At 28.6% G+C, this 18,070-nt stretch overlaps 1 protein-coding gene and 1 long non-coding RNA gene across 2 annotated transcripts in view; both read left to right on the top strand.

The window, feature by feature from the left end:
* LOC127279731 (uncharacterized) overlaps positions 1-18,070 on the top strand; it is a 36,014-nt gene that overhangs the window by 1,191 nt on the left and 16,753 nt on the right. The window lies entirely within an intron of this gene.
* Positions 11,271-14,432, top strand: LOC127279729 (uncharacterized). The gene is made up of 2 exons (XM_051302255.1): positions 11,271-11,989; positions 12,288-14,432. The coding sequence occupies exons 1-2, from the start codon at positions 11,861-11,863 to the stop codon at positions 13,503-13,505; spliced, it is 1,347 nt and encodes a 448-aa protein (XP_051158212.1). The 5' UTR covers positions 11,271-11,860; the 3' UTR covers positions 13,506-14,432.

The raw sequence follows: 18,070 nt of genomic DNA, 5'->3' as shown, positions 1-18,070 counted from the left end.
TTTATTACATTCAATATATTCAATAAAAACTAATTTTTATTTCATATAAATAATAATAAACTTTTAATAAAAAATTATCGTATAAACATAACCTATAATTCGTTTGCTTCTAAGGTCCCTTTCTTTAGAGCGCGTCACAAATCTTTTTACTCACCCTAAATTAAAAGTATCAAATTGATATAAAAAATATCAAATATTGACATAAAAATTTGTATCAATTTGATACTTTTAAATTAGTGAATTAGTGTGCTATTTTTAAGTTATCTACAAAATTTTTAAATCAATCTATTAAATATTTCACAAGAATGCAAAATATCCAGAATGCAAAAAAAAAATGTAAACATTTTTTTTTTTTTTTTTGACCTTTTGAAATGATATTAAAATTGTAATTTAATGTATATTTTGTTGAAATTTATAAATTCCCTGGAACTGACAATCTTTAATGTTTAGGTCAAGGCATTGATGCTGCAGTATTTATGTAAAATTACAGTAGTGCTTGCAAGAATAAAACTTGATTTAATTAATGGGTGTCGTGTTGCGAAAAGTACGCAGAATTTTTTCCTCTATTTTGTTGATCCTGTTGGTAAGACGGCATACTTGGCTATAATGCCTCCGGCAAACCGCACGGACATCACTGTCTTGGAAGATTTATATTCTTCATACATACATACATATATATACATATATGTAGGTATGCGTGCAGTATGCACCTTCAATATAAGTCGGCATCTTTTTCCTTTTGGCGCCATTTCAAGTACCATTTCTCGTAAATGTTGAAATTTTTTATATTAAACTTTCCAATATTGTAAAATTGAATTTTCACTTAAAAAATTAAATTAAAAATTCTTTTTACAAAATAATTAAAAATAATTTTACATTTTTTTATTAGAGAAACAATTAGATAAAAATTTAATGAAAAAAAAAAATTTATCACATGATACATTTGAATAAAAAAATTAAATATGTAAATTGCTATAAAGTGGTTGAAAAAATCAAACATATATGTAGATTATTTTACTTATGGTGTATATATCGATTTTATATAGTATAAAGAAAAATGTCAAAATCGTAATATGTTGAGAGGATTCATCGCTCCCGGGCTTTGAGTGCCACCAGGAAAAGGGAACAAAACATATTCTAAAAACCGCAAGGGCGAAAAAGACGACGGTGATAGGGCGTGGTTGACGCGATGCGGCGGTCTCAAAGAACGATCGCTTTTTACCTTGAGGGTATGGTTTTAGATCATCGAAACTGGGAGCACTTGGAGATAAGATCTTTCTAGTTATCGATAGACTCCTGTTTTTAATCGTGATGTACTTTCAACCACTTTTTTTTAACCTTTCTTTTTTATTTCATTTTGCATTTATACGATATATATATGCGTTTATATAGTCCTTTCGTTTGAATACGTGTGAAAATTTTTATCGTTACACTGAAAAAAAATTTTTTGTTTTTTTTTTAAAATAATCAGTTACTTGTCTATTATCAAATATAAATATTTCCTTGAAGCAAATAATTTTTATTTGAGTCAATTTGTATATTAAAATTTTTAATTTTTGAGTCAAAAGATTTTAACTTAAATACAGTTTATTTGGTTGAAAAAATTATTTAATACAAATAAATATTTATTTGGTAATATATTTAAGTATTCAATTATTATAATTAACCCTTTGAGGACAACATTTTTTCTTTAAAAAATGCCATTTTTTTGTTTTCAAACAAGTCTGAAAACCAGAGTTTGAAATTGAAAAGGACACGAAAAAGTTTTGAAGTTGGCTTTTGGTTAAATTTTTTTATATATTTTTGGAATTTATAGTAACAAGTGTCCTGAATGAAGAAAATATTATACCAATGTCAGGAAATAGTGTTTTTTTTTACTTTTGCGTAAATATCACTGTAAAAAGAAAGTACTAAAATAGTACCGATTTTAGGTATCAAAATGGAACCAAAAGACAATTTAGTACCTAGAGTCGGTATTAAATTAATATACCTTTTGTTTTACAGTGATTGATTTAATAATTAGTTTTTTCTGTTCATATGTAGATTTAATCCTTTATTTTAGCCAAACTATTTATTTCCTGACATTGGCATAATTTTTTCTTCATTCAGGACACTTGGAACTATATTAATTCTGAAAATTTATAATAATATTATAATTTTGATTTTATCACTCGGCAGTATTAAATAATAATAATGTTAAAAAATCTTCTATGGTATCAAAAACTTTGAATCATATATTTTTGTATTAAGATTTGCACGGATCTCGCAAAGCGACGGTAGGATTCTCAACCTTCATAAGTTATTATATAAACATAATATACTTTTTAACACTTTTATTTAATTGAAAACTGTTTTTTTTTCGTTATATTTAATGAAAAATTTGTGAAAATAAATGCAAATATTTTTGACAAAAATTTATAATATTTATAAAAAAATTAATTGTCAAGAGGAATAGGCTATTTTCTTAATCTGAATTTATCGACATAATACTAAATATTTATTTTTATTTGCAATTTTTAGTTAATGGATACTTGTCGACAAGTTCCGCAATAATTTTTCAAATTTCATTACACGAATAAATTCACAGAATGGAATTAAAAATTGTCATCAATATAAATTTTAATTTCAAACTTAGGAACTATTGCTATTCTTTTTCTTACAGTACAATTATTTTCCGCTTTCTGGAATCCACAGAATAAAGAATTTCCTTTTGAAAAAGCCCACGTTGATGTGTGGAAATTTTATTGAATCAATATTCTTTTGTAAAACTTCAAATGTACAAATATTTGTATCCTTAGCCAAAGTTTGACAAATTTTATTTTCTATTTTACGTTGTTTTGGAAAACTTTCCATGAGCTTTGAATCTACTAGGCGTGTTTTTTTTTGTTGACATCTTAATCTATACAATTTACAAAAATATTTCATGAAAATAACGAATCTGAATGATAATTTAATTATATTCTACAGTCTAATAGTTATGTAATCATATTTAGTAATAACGCTATAAGATAACTTTGAACAGAAAAGAAAAATCGTCATCATTTTGCATTTGAAGTGGGATCTCCTTATACTAATTCGTGTTTTTTTTAAATAAAAATTATCTCATATTCATTCATCATTTTATTTAGAAGTAATAGTGAATAAATTTGTTGTGTTTTTTCTGTTCAATGTGTAAATAATAAATAATTTACAGTGAATATGATGTTTGTAAAAAGTTTAATAAATTTAAACGTAAAGCATTAAAAATTGAACATATATCGTTTCAACATTTTTTTAGGTTATGCGTTGAATATAAAATACATGGAGTAGTATAAGCTATAAGGAGACCGAACGACCATGTTAAATCTGCGTTAAAAGTGGAACAAATTTTGGTAACCGCTTAGTGTCATGAAAATACGTAATGGAACACTAGCGCCACTGATTGTGTTAAACTCAGCCATTTTAAAAGTTTTAAAAATAAGGAGCAATGTATTTTTGGGTTATGTTTAACGTACTTCTAATTTTTCCCACTGTTTATACATATTTCCCACGAGAGCGCTTGTGTTCCATATTACGTATTTTCATAGTCGCCTTCACTTTTTTATGGGAATAATGTAAATTATGACTAAAAAAATAACTCAGATTTTTTTCAATAAATAAATTATTAATAAAATGTTTTCTATTCATTCAAATATATTCTATTTCATATTGCACGCTTTACAAAACCGGAATTAACCCAATCAGCACGAAAACTTGCAGGAAGTTTGTCGTGCAAGATTGCAGTACAAACATGTAGCAAGTTTGGTGCAAGCAACAAAATATCCTCTTTTGGCAAGGTTGTTAAGCAAACTTGCCAAAAGCTTGCTGCAAGCTTGTATAATACTAAAACAAATTTTTTTCGAAACAATTTGTTACTAAATAAACATAAAGAGCAACCTGCTTTTGAGGTTAAAAAATGTATTGCGCAGCCGTAGGAGCTTCCGTTTGCAATTGCGCATTGTATTAAATTTTGCAAACTTGCTGCATGCTTGCGCCAACGTTGCCCTGCAAGCTTGCCACAAGAGGACATTTTGTTGCTTGCACCAAACTTGCTACTGCAATCTTTCAAGTTTGCTGCAAGTTTTTGTACTGATTGGGAAAAAGGATTCAAGTTTGCTGCTGTCTATTCCTTACATAGAGTTACGAAATAACAAAAAAATCAGGTATTAAATAGAATTGATTTTTTTCTTTTTAATTCCAGCCTTCTTGCCGGGTATAATCAATTTATTTACACACTTAAAAAATCAATTCGATTGAATCAATTAAATTGGTTTGTTATACGTTTATTGATCCTGAGATAAAATTGAAAGTGTATCAACCAAATGTTTGATATAAATCTAGCGGCGAATAGTAAAGATTATATTATACTGACCAAATGATTCAAAATTGTATATTTCTCTTACCAGTTCGCCGTGTAAAAAATTGTACACATTTAGATTTATATTGTTCGAATCGAGTGTTCGTATAAACACACATATATATGTATTTTTAAAACAAGCAATCTTCAAAGTTAGTCCAAAAGGATACTAACGATGATGCGATGACCCCAGAGCACGGAAACAAAGACTATAAAATGACGGAATAGGCCGTTTAGGGTCGAAGTAATTACAGCCTCACAGGGAGCGGCAGATGTTGATAATGATAGCCTAATGTGTCCTATACGAAAAGGACGCTTCTAAAATCCTGGCGCCACGAATCTCAGAATTTGTCTCTCAATACTATATAATAACGATTGCGAATTATAATTCCAACACCGGCCCTCCATATTTCTAGACTTCCTCTTCCTGTATAGAAAAAAAGGTTTCAAAGATTTATTATTTCACAAGTTGAGAATGGCATCTCTTTCTTCAAAATTAAATCTTTCGAATTGAAATCTGGTTTCTTACAATTTTACTCTTCCATGAAGTTATGTATTTTCTGATTTTTTATTTAAACATGCAGATGGAAAATTTTTCATGATATATTATAGAAATGGATAAAATGAAATAGAACTCTTTTCATTATATATTATAAGAACATATTCGACGTTATACGTTGCAAATTCTGGATATACCATGAAGAGAGAGAGAAGGTTCGTCTCGTCGCGGACCCGCCCTGCACCACCAAGCAGCCTCTAATTACCCAAAATTTTACGAGCCGCGCGCCGGTTCTGTCATTTGTTTGCTTAAGCACGCTGAATGTTCGGGCTAATTGATTATCTGCTAATTTGTAACATAACCTGCTTAGATCATCTTTCTCCTTTCTTTGATGACTTTCAACTTCTTCTTCTCTTTCTAAGCAAATATTAGATTAAAATCGCTGTTATTCCTAATTTCATTAAGATTACCTAATATAAGTTAGAAGTTAATTATATGTGTTAATCCATTATTATATTTCACCTAAAGTCGTTGCGGTTTATACTTAGAAAAATCTTATAATTCGTAATAATCACCTTTGATATCTGTACAATTAATTTTTGACAATTATTTAATTAAATTTTTATATATTTACCTTGGAATTGGAATTTAAAAGATAAATTGCACGAAAAAATGGGTTAATTGTCAGCTGATAAATTAATTTAAAAAAAAGAAATAATATAGATAATGCGAGGGGGAATTTACTAGTAAAAATTGTGCGCACTTGACTACAATTATACACATATTACCATTATTACCTTAGTATTACACTTTTTACAAGTATTACATACTACTACCAAAATATTACTGTATTACAAAGTATTACACATATATTACTGAGTATTACCCTTTATTACAAAAAATATTACACGTCAAATAGCACTTTCTTATACGTAGAACTTTCAATAAAATTACTTAAAATTATTATTTAAGAGCAAAACTATAAAATAAGAAATAGAGAAATAAATAATTAAATATTTTAAAATATTAAGTTAGGTGCATCAATTACGGCGCGTTCATAAAAAATAACTATTACATATCACTATTATATTTAATATAGCTGTTGCAAAATGATTAAAAAAAATTATTTTAATCTTTTTTTCATATACAATTACTAATGAAGATGCACATTTAAACAATTGCTAATTAAATTATTTGAGATCAAATTTTTTTCCTCGCCGTAATTGAAAAATTTTTAATACTTAAATTGACTTTATATAATAGAAATGTCGAATTTTCTATTTCAAAGGTGTTTTGACTCAAATCGCGCCGCAATTAGTTCATTTACCCTACTTATAAAAGAAAATAATAAATTTCTCTTTTTTAAAACGTAAATAACTATTATTTCAAATGTTTTGAAATTTCTTTTAAAAAACACGATAAATTTATAATTTATTTGTTTTTAACTTTGGACGAGGAACTAAACAAATATAATTTTCTATATTATAATATCCGTGCGAGCATCCATGTTTAAAACGTTTAATATTTAGTTTCGTTTAATATTTATTTCGTTTAACCACGAACACAAACAACCTATGCCTCGTGCATTTTCTTTCGGTGTAATTACAGGAACAGATGTCTTACTGTACTCGATTTTTTTACTTATTCCGATAAGGTAGCTAAAAGCTAAAATTCGGCCAATTACTAAAGAACCATCTTCTGTTTTGATTCTGTAAACATTCGATACCGTCCGGCTGAAAAAACTTATACAAGAAAATGTACAAGTTCTTGTACATGTTCAAGCAATGTTCTTGAACAAGTTCAGCATCCGGAATTGAGACATGTTCTTGTACCAGAACTTGTACAAGATCCTGGATAAGAAAATATACTTGTACAAGAAAATATATACATGTTCTTGTATATATTTTTTGTGCAGATTTCATGTACAAGTACTTTTACATGAACACGTTAATGTTATTGTGCAAGAAAATTTATTCAAAAATGTTTTTAAAAAAAATTTGAAATTTTAATAAGTTATAATTTTTAAGACTCTTCACTTATGGATGCTAAAAATTATTGCGCAGCTGTAAGGGCTTAAGAAAACTACTGCGCAGCCTTTAAAGTTTTTAATTTTTAATTTAAAAGACATAAATGAACATGTACAAGAACATGTTCCACATCTGGTACTAGAAAATGTACATGAAAACTGCACAAATAAAATATGTACAAGAACATGTATACATTTTCTTATACAAGTATATTTTCTTGTCCAGGATCTTGTACAAGTTCTGGTACACGAACATGTCTCAATTCCGGATGCTGAACTTGTTTAAGAACATTACTTGAATATGTACAAGTTCATTACTTGAACATGTACAAGTTCATTACTTGAACATGTACAAGTTCATTAATGAACATGTACAAGTTTTTTCAGCCGGGCGCCACCTATGGCAAAGTTGCTATACTTCAGCATCAACTGCCGCGCTACATTTGAACAAGTGTTTAAAATTTTTACTTATATTAACAGTTTTTGCTTTAATTTTCTTTAAATTTTTTAAAGTATTTCACCATAATATCACAATATTACAAGTATTACACAGTATTACATGGTATTACACAATAATACTTATTATTACAAGACATTACAAAATATTACAGATATTACAGCTATTACCGAGTATTACCAGGCAAGTGTACACTTGACTGCCAGAGTAAATTCCCCCTCGAGATAATGTTAATTTCTTAATTGACAATTGTTAAAAATAGTCTAATTTACTTAAATTAATTGATTATTAAAAAAGAGCATAATATCAAAATTCAACACATTTCAAGTAAATTTTTTCTAAAAATTATATAAATGGGATATTCTACGTCAACCGGATCACTTCCAGACCCAAAATTGAGCAACAGAATGCGAATCTCAAGGCAGATTTGAAAAATTCAAAGTTGCGGATTCAATATGGCGATCAAAAATTTAAAAAAATCCTCAGATTCACTTGGAACTTGTTACTTGGGGGTTTTTGAGGTCGCTGATTACGAATTTAAAGTTAGATTGGAAAAATCAAATTTTTAGTGAAATATGAACAGTGCATTTTTTGAAAACTTATAACTATTGTACAACAGGGTGAAAAAAATTTTGACCTATATATGATTTCGAAATGTTTTTGCTTGCTCTTTCGAATGGTGCAAATTTTTTTTTTTTTTTTTTTAAATTCAAAATTTACCCTTTTTTGTGAAAATCAAAAATATTTTTGACTTGGATCCAGGAATTACGTTAACTTTCAATTGATAAGTTCAGAATTACGGTAACTTTATTTGTTTATAAAATATTTCATTTTTTATTAACATTAATTAGTTAATTAATTAATATCTCAAAAACAAAAAAAAAGGACATTTTTGTTTTTTTTGGTATTGAAGGTATATATATATATCTTAAGCTTCATTTTAATGTTGAAAAAAGGTCTTTATTAAAAAAAAAGTCAAAAATATTTTTGATTTTCACAAAAGGGGGTAAATTTTAAATTTTTAAAAAAAATTTTTGCATACACACAGAATAAACTTGAACTTAAAGCGATCTCCGAACGATACAAGAAAAATAATTTTTTAGGTTAAGAATCATGTCAAAATCTTGACAAATTAGGGTACGGTCACACGACTTTTGGAAAAACCATTCTTGTCTTTCTCTCTCCTATTACAGACGCATAAGTTTGTCTCACTCTGCATTTTCCGTCTTTGGGAAATGTAAGAAAATGCAGAGTGAGACAATCTTATGCCTCTGTCTTAGGAGAGAGAAAGACATGAATGGTTTTTCCAAAAGTCGTGTGACCGTACCTTTAATATACAACAATCAGTAGAACATCCAAATTGTGACACTTTGCATGAGGCTGAAGTCCGCAAAACGTTTTCAAAAACGAAAAATTAAAATAGAATTATTTTTTCATGTCAATTTTATCTCTAATTTTGATTTGCACATACTTTCAAGAAATTAATACTTTTATAAAAACCAGTTACCCCCGAATAACTTTAATTTTAACCCAAATTAATAAATATTGTCTAATTATTTTTTCGTTTTCGTTTATAAAAACGTTGCGGACTTCAGCATCATCTTTGCAGGGAATGTTAGCTTTTTTCGATACATGGAGGGAAACTAGAATAAAGAAATGCAGGGTGAGACAGTTGTAAAAAATATAAATATATGGCATATTTCGGACTTTCTACTAGAATTCCAGTGGAAATTTACAAAACATAAGAAACAAAACTTTAAATTTAAATAAAATTTATAAACTGTAATTAATTAAACAAAATCGTTCAAATAGATTTCTATATTTAAATTAAGAATTTTTTCTTCTAAGCGTGTCAAAATTTGGCGTTGCGAACACTTTTTTTTAACGTATCGATTTGTGTTGCGCGTTGTTTTAACACTATTTCTGGTGTTGTAATAACACTTTTTTTTCCCCGTGTCAACTTTATTCGAATTATCTGGATCATTTTTTGATAACTGATATTCTGTCATTCTGAGTATATTATAATTTTTACTTTGAGTTTGAAAAAAAAGAAAAATTGTATAATATAATATAATATTTTGGATCTTCTTATACAATAATTAATTAATCCCTAATAGCACGTAGCTTTACCGAAAGATTGCAGTGTAAGGTTACAGCAAGATTACACAATAAGATTATCGTAAGATTCCTCAGTAAGTTTGCACGGTAAGCTTGTAGCAAGGTTGGTGCAAGGTTACCAAATAACCTTGATTTAAACCTAAAATTTTTTTTTTAATGTTTCGTCTAATTTGTTATTTGTCAACCTTCCACCAACCTTACTACAAGTTTACAGTGCAAGCTTACTGAGCAATCTTGCGATAATCTTATTGTACAATGTTGCAGTAACCTTATACTGCAATCTTTCGGTAAGTTTACCATGCAAGGTTGGCTCAAATGGGACATTTGAAGCTTGCAGTAAGCTTACGGCAAGTTTACCGTGCAAGGTTGGCAATATTGCTCAGCAAGCTTACGTGCTATTTGTGATATAAGTAAATTAGACTATTTTGAACAATTATCACAATGAAGAAATTGACATTATCTATATTTATTTCCCAATTTTTAAAATCTAGCATAATTTGAAGTTAAAGAATTCAAAAAGATAGAGTAAAAAAAAGTTTCTCAATATTTTGTTAAAAACTTATTTTATTTTAAAGTGTTGGATCCGTTAGCGTGTTAAATATAGTTCATTACAGCGCCATTAGCTGTATACAAATTTTAATATTCATAATCTGTTGTAAAATTTTATTGATACATTAATTATATACTTTAATCATGTACAATTTGTATTTTATATATTTTAAAGTGTATATATTGAGAAAATAATTTAATATTTATGTGAGTACAAAATTTATACGTAGAAATGTTAAAATCTGGCATATATATATATATGCATGCATGTGAACTGCTTTTGTCGTCAGTAGACAAAACGTATTACTTCAGCAGAATAACATAGAATTACATTATTATGGTAATTATATGGTGTCAGGGTAAATTTGTAAGCAAGTAGTATTTTCCTAATTCCATTAAACCTACTACATTTAAGTCTCATTAAAAATTATATACCAAACAAACGTTGGTGACATGAACATAATAAATATAAACACGTACTGTTTTATTTCTGACTATATATACTTGCATTTGATATCAAATTAAGAATTAAAAATATAAATCTTTTACTTAAATACTATCAAATCGATATATTTATAAATAATAGTGTATTAAGGACTTTTTCAACTAAATTTATTATTTTTATGTCTAGCTGACAATATATTTGAAGGTAAAAAACAAGACAACCATTCGCAGATTTTTCATATGATTGAATTTTCCTCAAACCGATTTTACTTTTGCCTCCAATTGTCATTTAACCAAATTGTTGTTTGAGGGAATTTGTATTTAATATGAATTTTTATTTAACAAAATTTTCATTTAATCGATAAGTTACATTGTACAAGTTGTAAATTTGAAAAATTTGATTTTTAATGGTTTTCTATTTGTGTGTGTAATAATAATAATAATTTGATGGAAATTTTTTTTCTTTCTTAGGTCATAGTTCAATAATAATTTTTTTGTTTTAATATAAAACGTTATCTATTTTTTCGAGGAAAATCCTTTTCAATATGAAATCTATAAATAATATATAAATATAATATTTAAAATAATGGTATATTTACAATTCGCCGATGGCTTTTATTTTCAATTTGATATTACATAATTATTATAATAAACACTAACCTTGTGTTATGTATTTCCATTCTTGAATAGAAATATATATGCGTGTTACTTATATTTATTTTTAAAAAAATATCAATTTTAATATTCTTAGTTTTATATTTAAATAATTCTCAATTGTAGAACAATATTGTGTTGTTTTTAAGGTTATGTAATTGTTGTGATTTTACACGTAAATATTCTCCGTATTGGTTTTTTCGTAAATTACTTGATAGATTGAACTAAAATTTTGTGATGAACTCAAAAATATAGTATAAGGGTGATTCTCTCAAAAAGGACAAATTACGCTTTTAAGATATTTTGTTAAAAAATATGAAAATTAATTGAAATTATTTAAAATTCTGTCAGCCATACGTTAGGATTTAACAATTTTCAATCGGACCACTAAAGAAAATTTTAAAAAAAGGTAAAATAACTGAAATATTGAATAAAAACTGATGTTACGGAATGGAGTTACGGAATAGAGTTTTAACACTATAGTTTTCATTCAATAATTGAAGCCATGCGTCGAAGAGGGGCCTAACTCATTTTTTATCGAATTTTAACTGTATTGAAAAATAGACTCTATTTAATATCCTCTTTCGAATTCTGCAATAAAAATTGTATAATTATAATATTATAACAGCGAACATTATAATTGAAAATCGTCTGTCGTGGATGAAGGATCTAACTGTTTTCGACTGTCAACTTTTTTACAATAGGTTATAATTTATCGGTATAATAAATAACAGAAAAATGTCTAGAAAAAGAAAAAGTAATCCTTCCGAATGGAAAGACAACAAAAGAAAAATATTAAAAGATGCGGGAAAAGCATATGAAACTCGAAATGGAAAACCGAAACAAGAGAAAATGAGTTCTAATTGTGTAAGTAATCAAATTATGGAAAAGGGATCTATCTGTCAGAAAAATAAATTTGTTATTGCTTTATTTTATTATAAACTTTAACAAATGTATATGCTGTATCATTCAAATTCGAAACTTTAACTTATTTTTTATTACTAATTGAACTTAGTGTTTGAACCTAATATTTCATTATTTTTAATAGTTTTAATTTAAAAAATACAAAAATCTTTTAAAATAATAATTTTAGTAATTTGTTATAAAATCCTTCTTCTTGTACTATTATTAGATATTATTTTGAAACGGTGATTTTATATTATAGGACCGTGTTTGTAAATGCTATTATGAAGGATGTGCTTTATTAACAAAAGATTTAAAAGCAGAATTGTTCGACAAATTTTATGCCTGTAATTATAATGCTCAATCGGCCATTCTTCTTTCTTGTTTGAGTTCAGTTCCAAAGAAGAATGCAAAAAATAAAGAAATTGAATCTGTGGAATCAACATCTCGTCGATTGAATAGTTTTAATTACACAATCCGTTTATCTAATGGTGAAACTAAAAAAATTTGTCAGAAAACTCTGTGTGATATTTATGCTGTATCACACAAGCGGATTCAAAACCTTCAGAAGAAGATGAAAGATGGTAAAGTGGATCCTAAAGACGAAAGAGGAAAACATTTGAATAGACCACATCGCATAATTGAAGACACTCGACATCTTGTTCGAGAACATATTAAATCCTTTCCACAAATGGAAAATCATTACAGTCAAAATAAAATTTCTACCGATAATCGAATGTATTTAAATTCTTCATTGACTTTGAACAAAATGTTTCGTTTATTTCAAGAAAAGAACCCAGAATCTGATGTTAAATTTTGGCTTTACAGGGAAGTTTTTCTTAATGATTTTAATTTGAAGATTGGTCTGCCTAGGTCTGATACTTGTAAAACTTGTGACAGTTTATACATACAATTATTAGCAACTGAAGATATAGAAAAAAGAAAAGAAATCGAAGCGATAAGTGAAACTCATCATTTAAAAGCAGAAAATGGATATGCCTCCCTGAAAAAAGATGGAGAAAATAGTAAAATAAATCCAAATACGGTAGTTTTATGCGTCGATTTGCAGCAAGTAATGTATTTACCTATGTTGACACACTCAAGTATTTTCTACCAAAGGCAATTGTCCTGCTACAACTTTGCAGTTCATAATCCTTCTACAAAACATGCGCAAATGTTCTTATGGCACGAAGGAATCGCAAAAAGGGGCGCTTTAGAAATATCATCCTGTATTTTACAGTACATTAAACAAAATTACCAAAAACTGAATGAAAATGAAGAAAGAACATTAATCATTTGGTCTGACAGATGTGTTGGTCAAAACAACAATTGGACAACTATATCTTTATTGTTCTATTTAATTCATGAACGCTATTTCACATCAGCAGAACAAAAATTTTTAGTATCAGGTCATTCATTTTTACCTTGCGATCGTGACTTTGCTCTTATTCAAAGAATGGTAAACAAAGAAGCTGCTTAAGTTCCATCACAATTGTTACCAATAATCGCTAATGCTCGTCCGTCAAAACCATTTGAAGTAACTTTAATGGAACGGGAAGACTTTTTTGATTTCAGTGCACTTACAAATAGTATTAAAGCAAGTTCTCAATTAAAAGTTACAAAAGTTGCTTGGTTACAACTGAGAAAAGATGATCCGAACAGTATTTATGCCAGAGAATCACACGATATTACCAAGTCTTGGAAAATATATCGCATAATACCAGTTTTAAAGAATGGTCAACTAAAACGAAAAATTTGCATCCCATGTGTTCTACCACTTGCGTATTCGAAACCCTTACAGATTAAGCCAGAAAAAGCCAACGATTTAAAAGATATGTTACCATATCTTTCTCCACAATACCGACAGTTTTATGAAAATTTGTTAACAATTGAATAATTTGTTTTATTATATAATCTAATTAGTAAATAAAATTTATTTAGAAGGAATTTTGACACATTTTTATAAATTTATTGATATTTTAATAGTAAAAGAATAAAAGTTTCAAAGTGGAAATTTTATATTTTAATATTTTATAAAAAATTATATTTCATAAACTAGTTCCAAAAGTTAATTTTTATACTTTGTCATAAATATAAAAATAATTAAAAGATATCTTCTACAAGAACATTCATAAAAACATGATTTATGAATAAAAAATCTTAGTATCGTGGAAGAAGGATCTAAGTAGAATCGTCAGTTAGATCCCTCTTCCACTGTAAGAAAGAATTTTCCACTTTATTTTTATAAAATAAAGAAAATATGACAGAAATACATTATAGAATAGTTTTTTAACCTCTTTTAAAATATTTCCAATAGTTATTTGCTCAAAATAACCCAAATTTCACTTTTTATCATTTTTCTCGAAATTGACATTTTCACGGTTAGGCCCCTCTTCGACGCATGGCTTCAATTCAGTTGTTTGCCATTTTTTTGAAAATTTCTTTAGTGATCCCATAAAAATTTGTTGAATTTTATCGTATGGCTGGGAGAATGTTTATTAATTGAAATTAATGTTATTATTTTTTAACAAAAACCTCGTCCAAAAAATTGTGCACAAGTAATTTGTTCTTTTTGAGAGAATCACCCATAAGGATTCATTATGTAATGTGCAGAGACAATTATTGAAATCGGTGGCGGTCTCTGAAATTTTTTGGCATTTAATTATCGCCCTATAAAAACGGCACTGAACGTAAAAATGATAAATATTGATTTTAAAATACTTTTTTTTCGAAACGCGGACACTTTTTACAAAATCGTACCAAGGATCCTTATCTTATAAATTTCCTAAATCCGAAAGATTGTGCAAATCTATACAAAAACGCGATTGTAAAACGAAAAGCAGGAAAGTAATATAATGACAGCTGCGACATTCGGACATTGTGCTCCCTGCATGCTTCCGCCACCTAACGGTTGCAGGACGTAATGAAGCTGTCATTATATTACTTTCCTACTTTTCGTTTTACAATCGAGTTTTTGTATAGATTTACACAATCTTTCGAATTTAGAAAATTTATAAGATATAAGGATCCTTTTTTGTCCGATTTTGTAAGAAGTATTTTTAGTTCGAGAAAAAGGTATTTTAAAATCAATGTTTACCATTTTCACGTTCAGTGCCGTTTTTATAGGGCGATAATTAAAGGCCTCTCTTTGCCAAAGAATTTCAAAGACCGTTCGACACTCTTAAGTCGAGTATATTCTTTGCGGCCATAATAGATATTGATACCAAGGTTGGTGTAAAAAAAAATACCGCATTTTTTTCTAAAAATGGTACACAAATCTCTTCAACGTAAACATGGAAAAGTTTTGTTTACAAATAAATTTTTCTTTTGGACAAATCTTGTAGTAGTTTGATAAAGCTTTTTTTTACAATTGTAAGAGCACAAAGATATAGTATGAAATTAGCGTCGCAACACAGTAGAATAATTGAAGTGATGAGGTGAGGTGAAATGGGACCAGAGAGAAAGACTCGATTGCGAATCAGGGATATATATGTGTGTGTGTATTGGTTTCAGGAGTTGGAAATTCCAAAAGCACGTAGAAGACGAGTAATAATACTGTGCCAGCACACGAATTGGAGTAGCCGGGGGTTCTGCGAAAAAGCGGTCGACAGACGAACATACGAACGGACAGACAGCAAGCGCAGAGGGCTTTCGCGAAGAGGGGTACCTAAAAGGGCCCGGTTTCGTGCAATTACGGAGGTCCCAGAGGCCTCAACCCCAACATTATCCCCAATTATCCGCGTACGTTTGAGGTTAGGTTTTCGGGCCTGTAGGAAAAGGTAACCAAAGCCGCGGGCAGAGATCGCGACCGACCTAGCATATATATATATAGAGAGAGAAGAATTTTCGACTCGGATGGATGGCCCATTATGTGGCGTCTGGCGTCAAGTTAAGTTTTCAACTTGTACGAATAGACTTTGGAGAATGTTTCGGGGGTCCGACTAGAATTGGCCGTGAGGCAAAAAGGGACCATTGATCCAAAGAAGAACACATCGATAATTATTTTCCCGCCGCACCGACAAGCAAGCACCTCTCATGTCGAATTGGGAGGAAAGGGTTTAAGCCGCGGGCCTTGCGGAATTAGAATTAGGAAGGCCTGTTTTGAGAACACGAAGGTCTTGTTTCCTTCGGAATTCTTTTTAGATCGAAACACTTCGGTAGCAGTAGCCTTGTAGAATGAATAAGCCAGCTTGTAAGTCATAAATGTTCGTATTTGCGATTTTATCACATATAAGCAGCTTCTATAAAAGATTGAAAGGATTTGGCAGAGCGTGAAAGGACCCGATTGTATATTAGTGTTTTATAAATGAACGAAAATGGGCCACTATACATGAAAATGGTTTTGGAGGTTATGTATATTATGTGAGGGGTTAGCGTGCTAAGGAAGATTTACATCCTCAGCGCCGGAAAAGGTACCAAGTTTCCGGTAGTGGTATATAGTCATAAAGCGTGTTCTACCCGGAACAGGTCGATACCGCGTGCCATGCTCTGGAAAACCAACGTCCTCGCACACTGGCTCTGCATAAATACGAACTTTGCTATTTTACGGCCTAATGTCGTGTCTTCTGAACATTCGCAGGAAATTTTCGTATTTGCCTTCTTCTATCGAATATCCACGATACTTGCGACAAAACTACGTTTCCATTGGCGTGAAAATTCTATATATTCAAACTAACAGCTTCCACTGTTTCCTGTCATCGTAAAGTAGATTAAAATCAATTTCTAAAGAAACAATTTTACTTCAAACACTCAGTGTACTTCAACACACCGCACTTTTTACACTTTTTTCCTATAACAAACGCATACAATCTACAATAATTCTAACATATTTATTTATGTATAAAAATTTATTTAAGGTAAAGTTAGGAATATACATTTGCGTCCCACTTTGAAAATTAGCTCTCAATTCAATAATTACTTATATTTTCATGTCGTTATTTGTACATTATTATTTACTTTTTTTTACGGACCAATATGTAATTAATTAAAATGAAAATACGACAGGTGTAAATTGTTGCTTCCTAAATTAATAACACCATTTTTTTTTATAATTGTAAAAAAATTTTCCGAAAAAATACAGACAGCACAGAACCCCATTGGATGAAACATTTTTCAAAGAAATAATTGGATTTATCTCCGACATATTACGGAAATTTTTCTTACCAATGCGAGTCGAATTTTTTTCGTATTTGTCGGGGATAATTTTACCTCATATTCACTTGGAATTTTTTTCAAATCCATCGAAAATTTATCCTAATAATTATAGTCTAATTTTGTTTGCTATATTTGTCGGATATTTTCCCTCATGCACCCTGAAAAAATAAGATTTCTTTGATTTAAAGAAACCAATTTTTTTGACTAGGTTTTCTTTCATTCAAAATAAAATTTTCTTTGAAACAAAAAACACTTCTTAGTTTCAAAGAAATTTTTGCATTAAATCAAAAAAATTCTAACATTGATGTAGGGTCAAAGAAACATATATCTGAATTAAATAAAAAAAATTTTTGAAATGAAGATAATTTTCCTTTTAACCAAAGATAATCTGTTTGAAAGAAATAAATTTTTTATTTGTATCAAAGAAAAATTTGTCAAAGAAATTGATTTCTTTGAATCAAAGAAATCTTTTTTCTTGGTATTTTTTCCGAATAAAGTAATTATTCTTAAGAATTGAGAAATTAAAGTTTCAAATAATGTTAAAATTTAAAAACAAAAATAATCAAATTTTAACATATTTATGGGCACAAAGATAATTTAAAAAATCGTTTCTCTTTTTCTATTGTTTGTAAATACCTATGCAAAAAAAAAAGATTGAATGAAACATGTAATATTATAATATTACATGTAATAATAACATGCTATAGCATGTTATTCATAAGTTACGTCAGATTCTTATATACATATAGTAGTGGGGAGAAGGTTAAATTTTTTTCTATACTCACTGTATAATTAATATAATCAATGGTATTTCAAATATAAAATCAATAGTATAAAGTTTCAATTCGTCGACATTTTTTTTTATTTTAATATAATTTTTAACGGTGTTAC

Source organism: Leptopilina boulardi, unplaced genomic scaffold (assembly GCF_019393585.1).
Source record: "Leptopilina boulardi isolate dan_hultmark-lab unplaced genomic scaffold, ZJU_Lbou_2.1 LbouV2_223, whole genome shotgun sequence".
NCBI lineage: Eukaryota > Metazoa > Arthropoda > Insecta > Hymenoptera > Figitidae > Leptopilina > Leptopilina boulardi.
This window is presented reverse-complemented; position numbering and strand designations above follow the sequence as displayed.

Excerpts from the sequence above, each read along its gene's own strand:
- LOC127279729 (XM_051302255.1), top strand. The coding sequence starts at position 11,861 with ATGTCTAGAAAAAGAAAAAGTAATCCTTCCGAATGGAAAGACAACAAA. Across the intron at positions 11,990-12,287 it reads AGAAAATGAGTTCTAATTGT|GACCGTGTTTGTAAATGCTA; the intron begins GTAAGTAATCAA and ends TTTATATTATAG.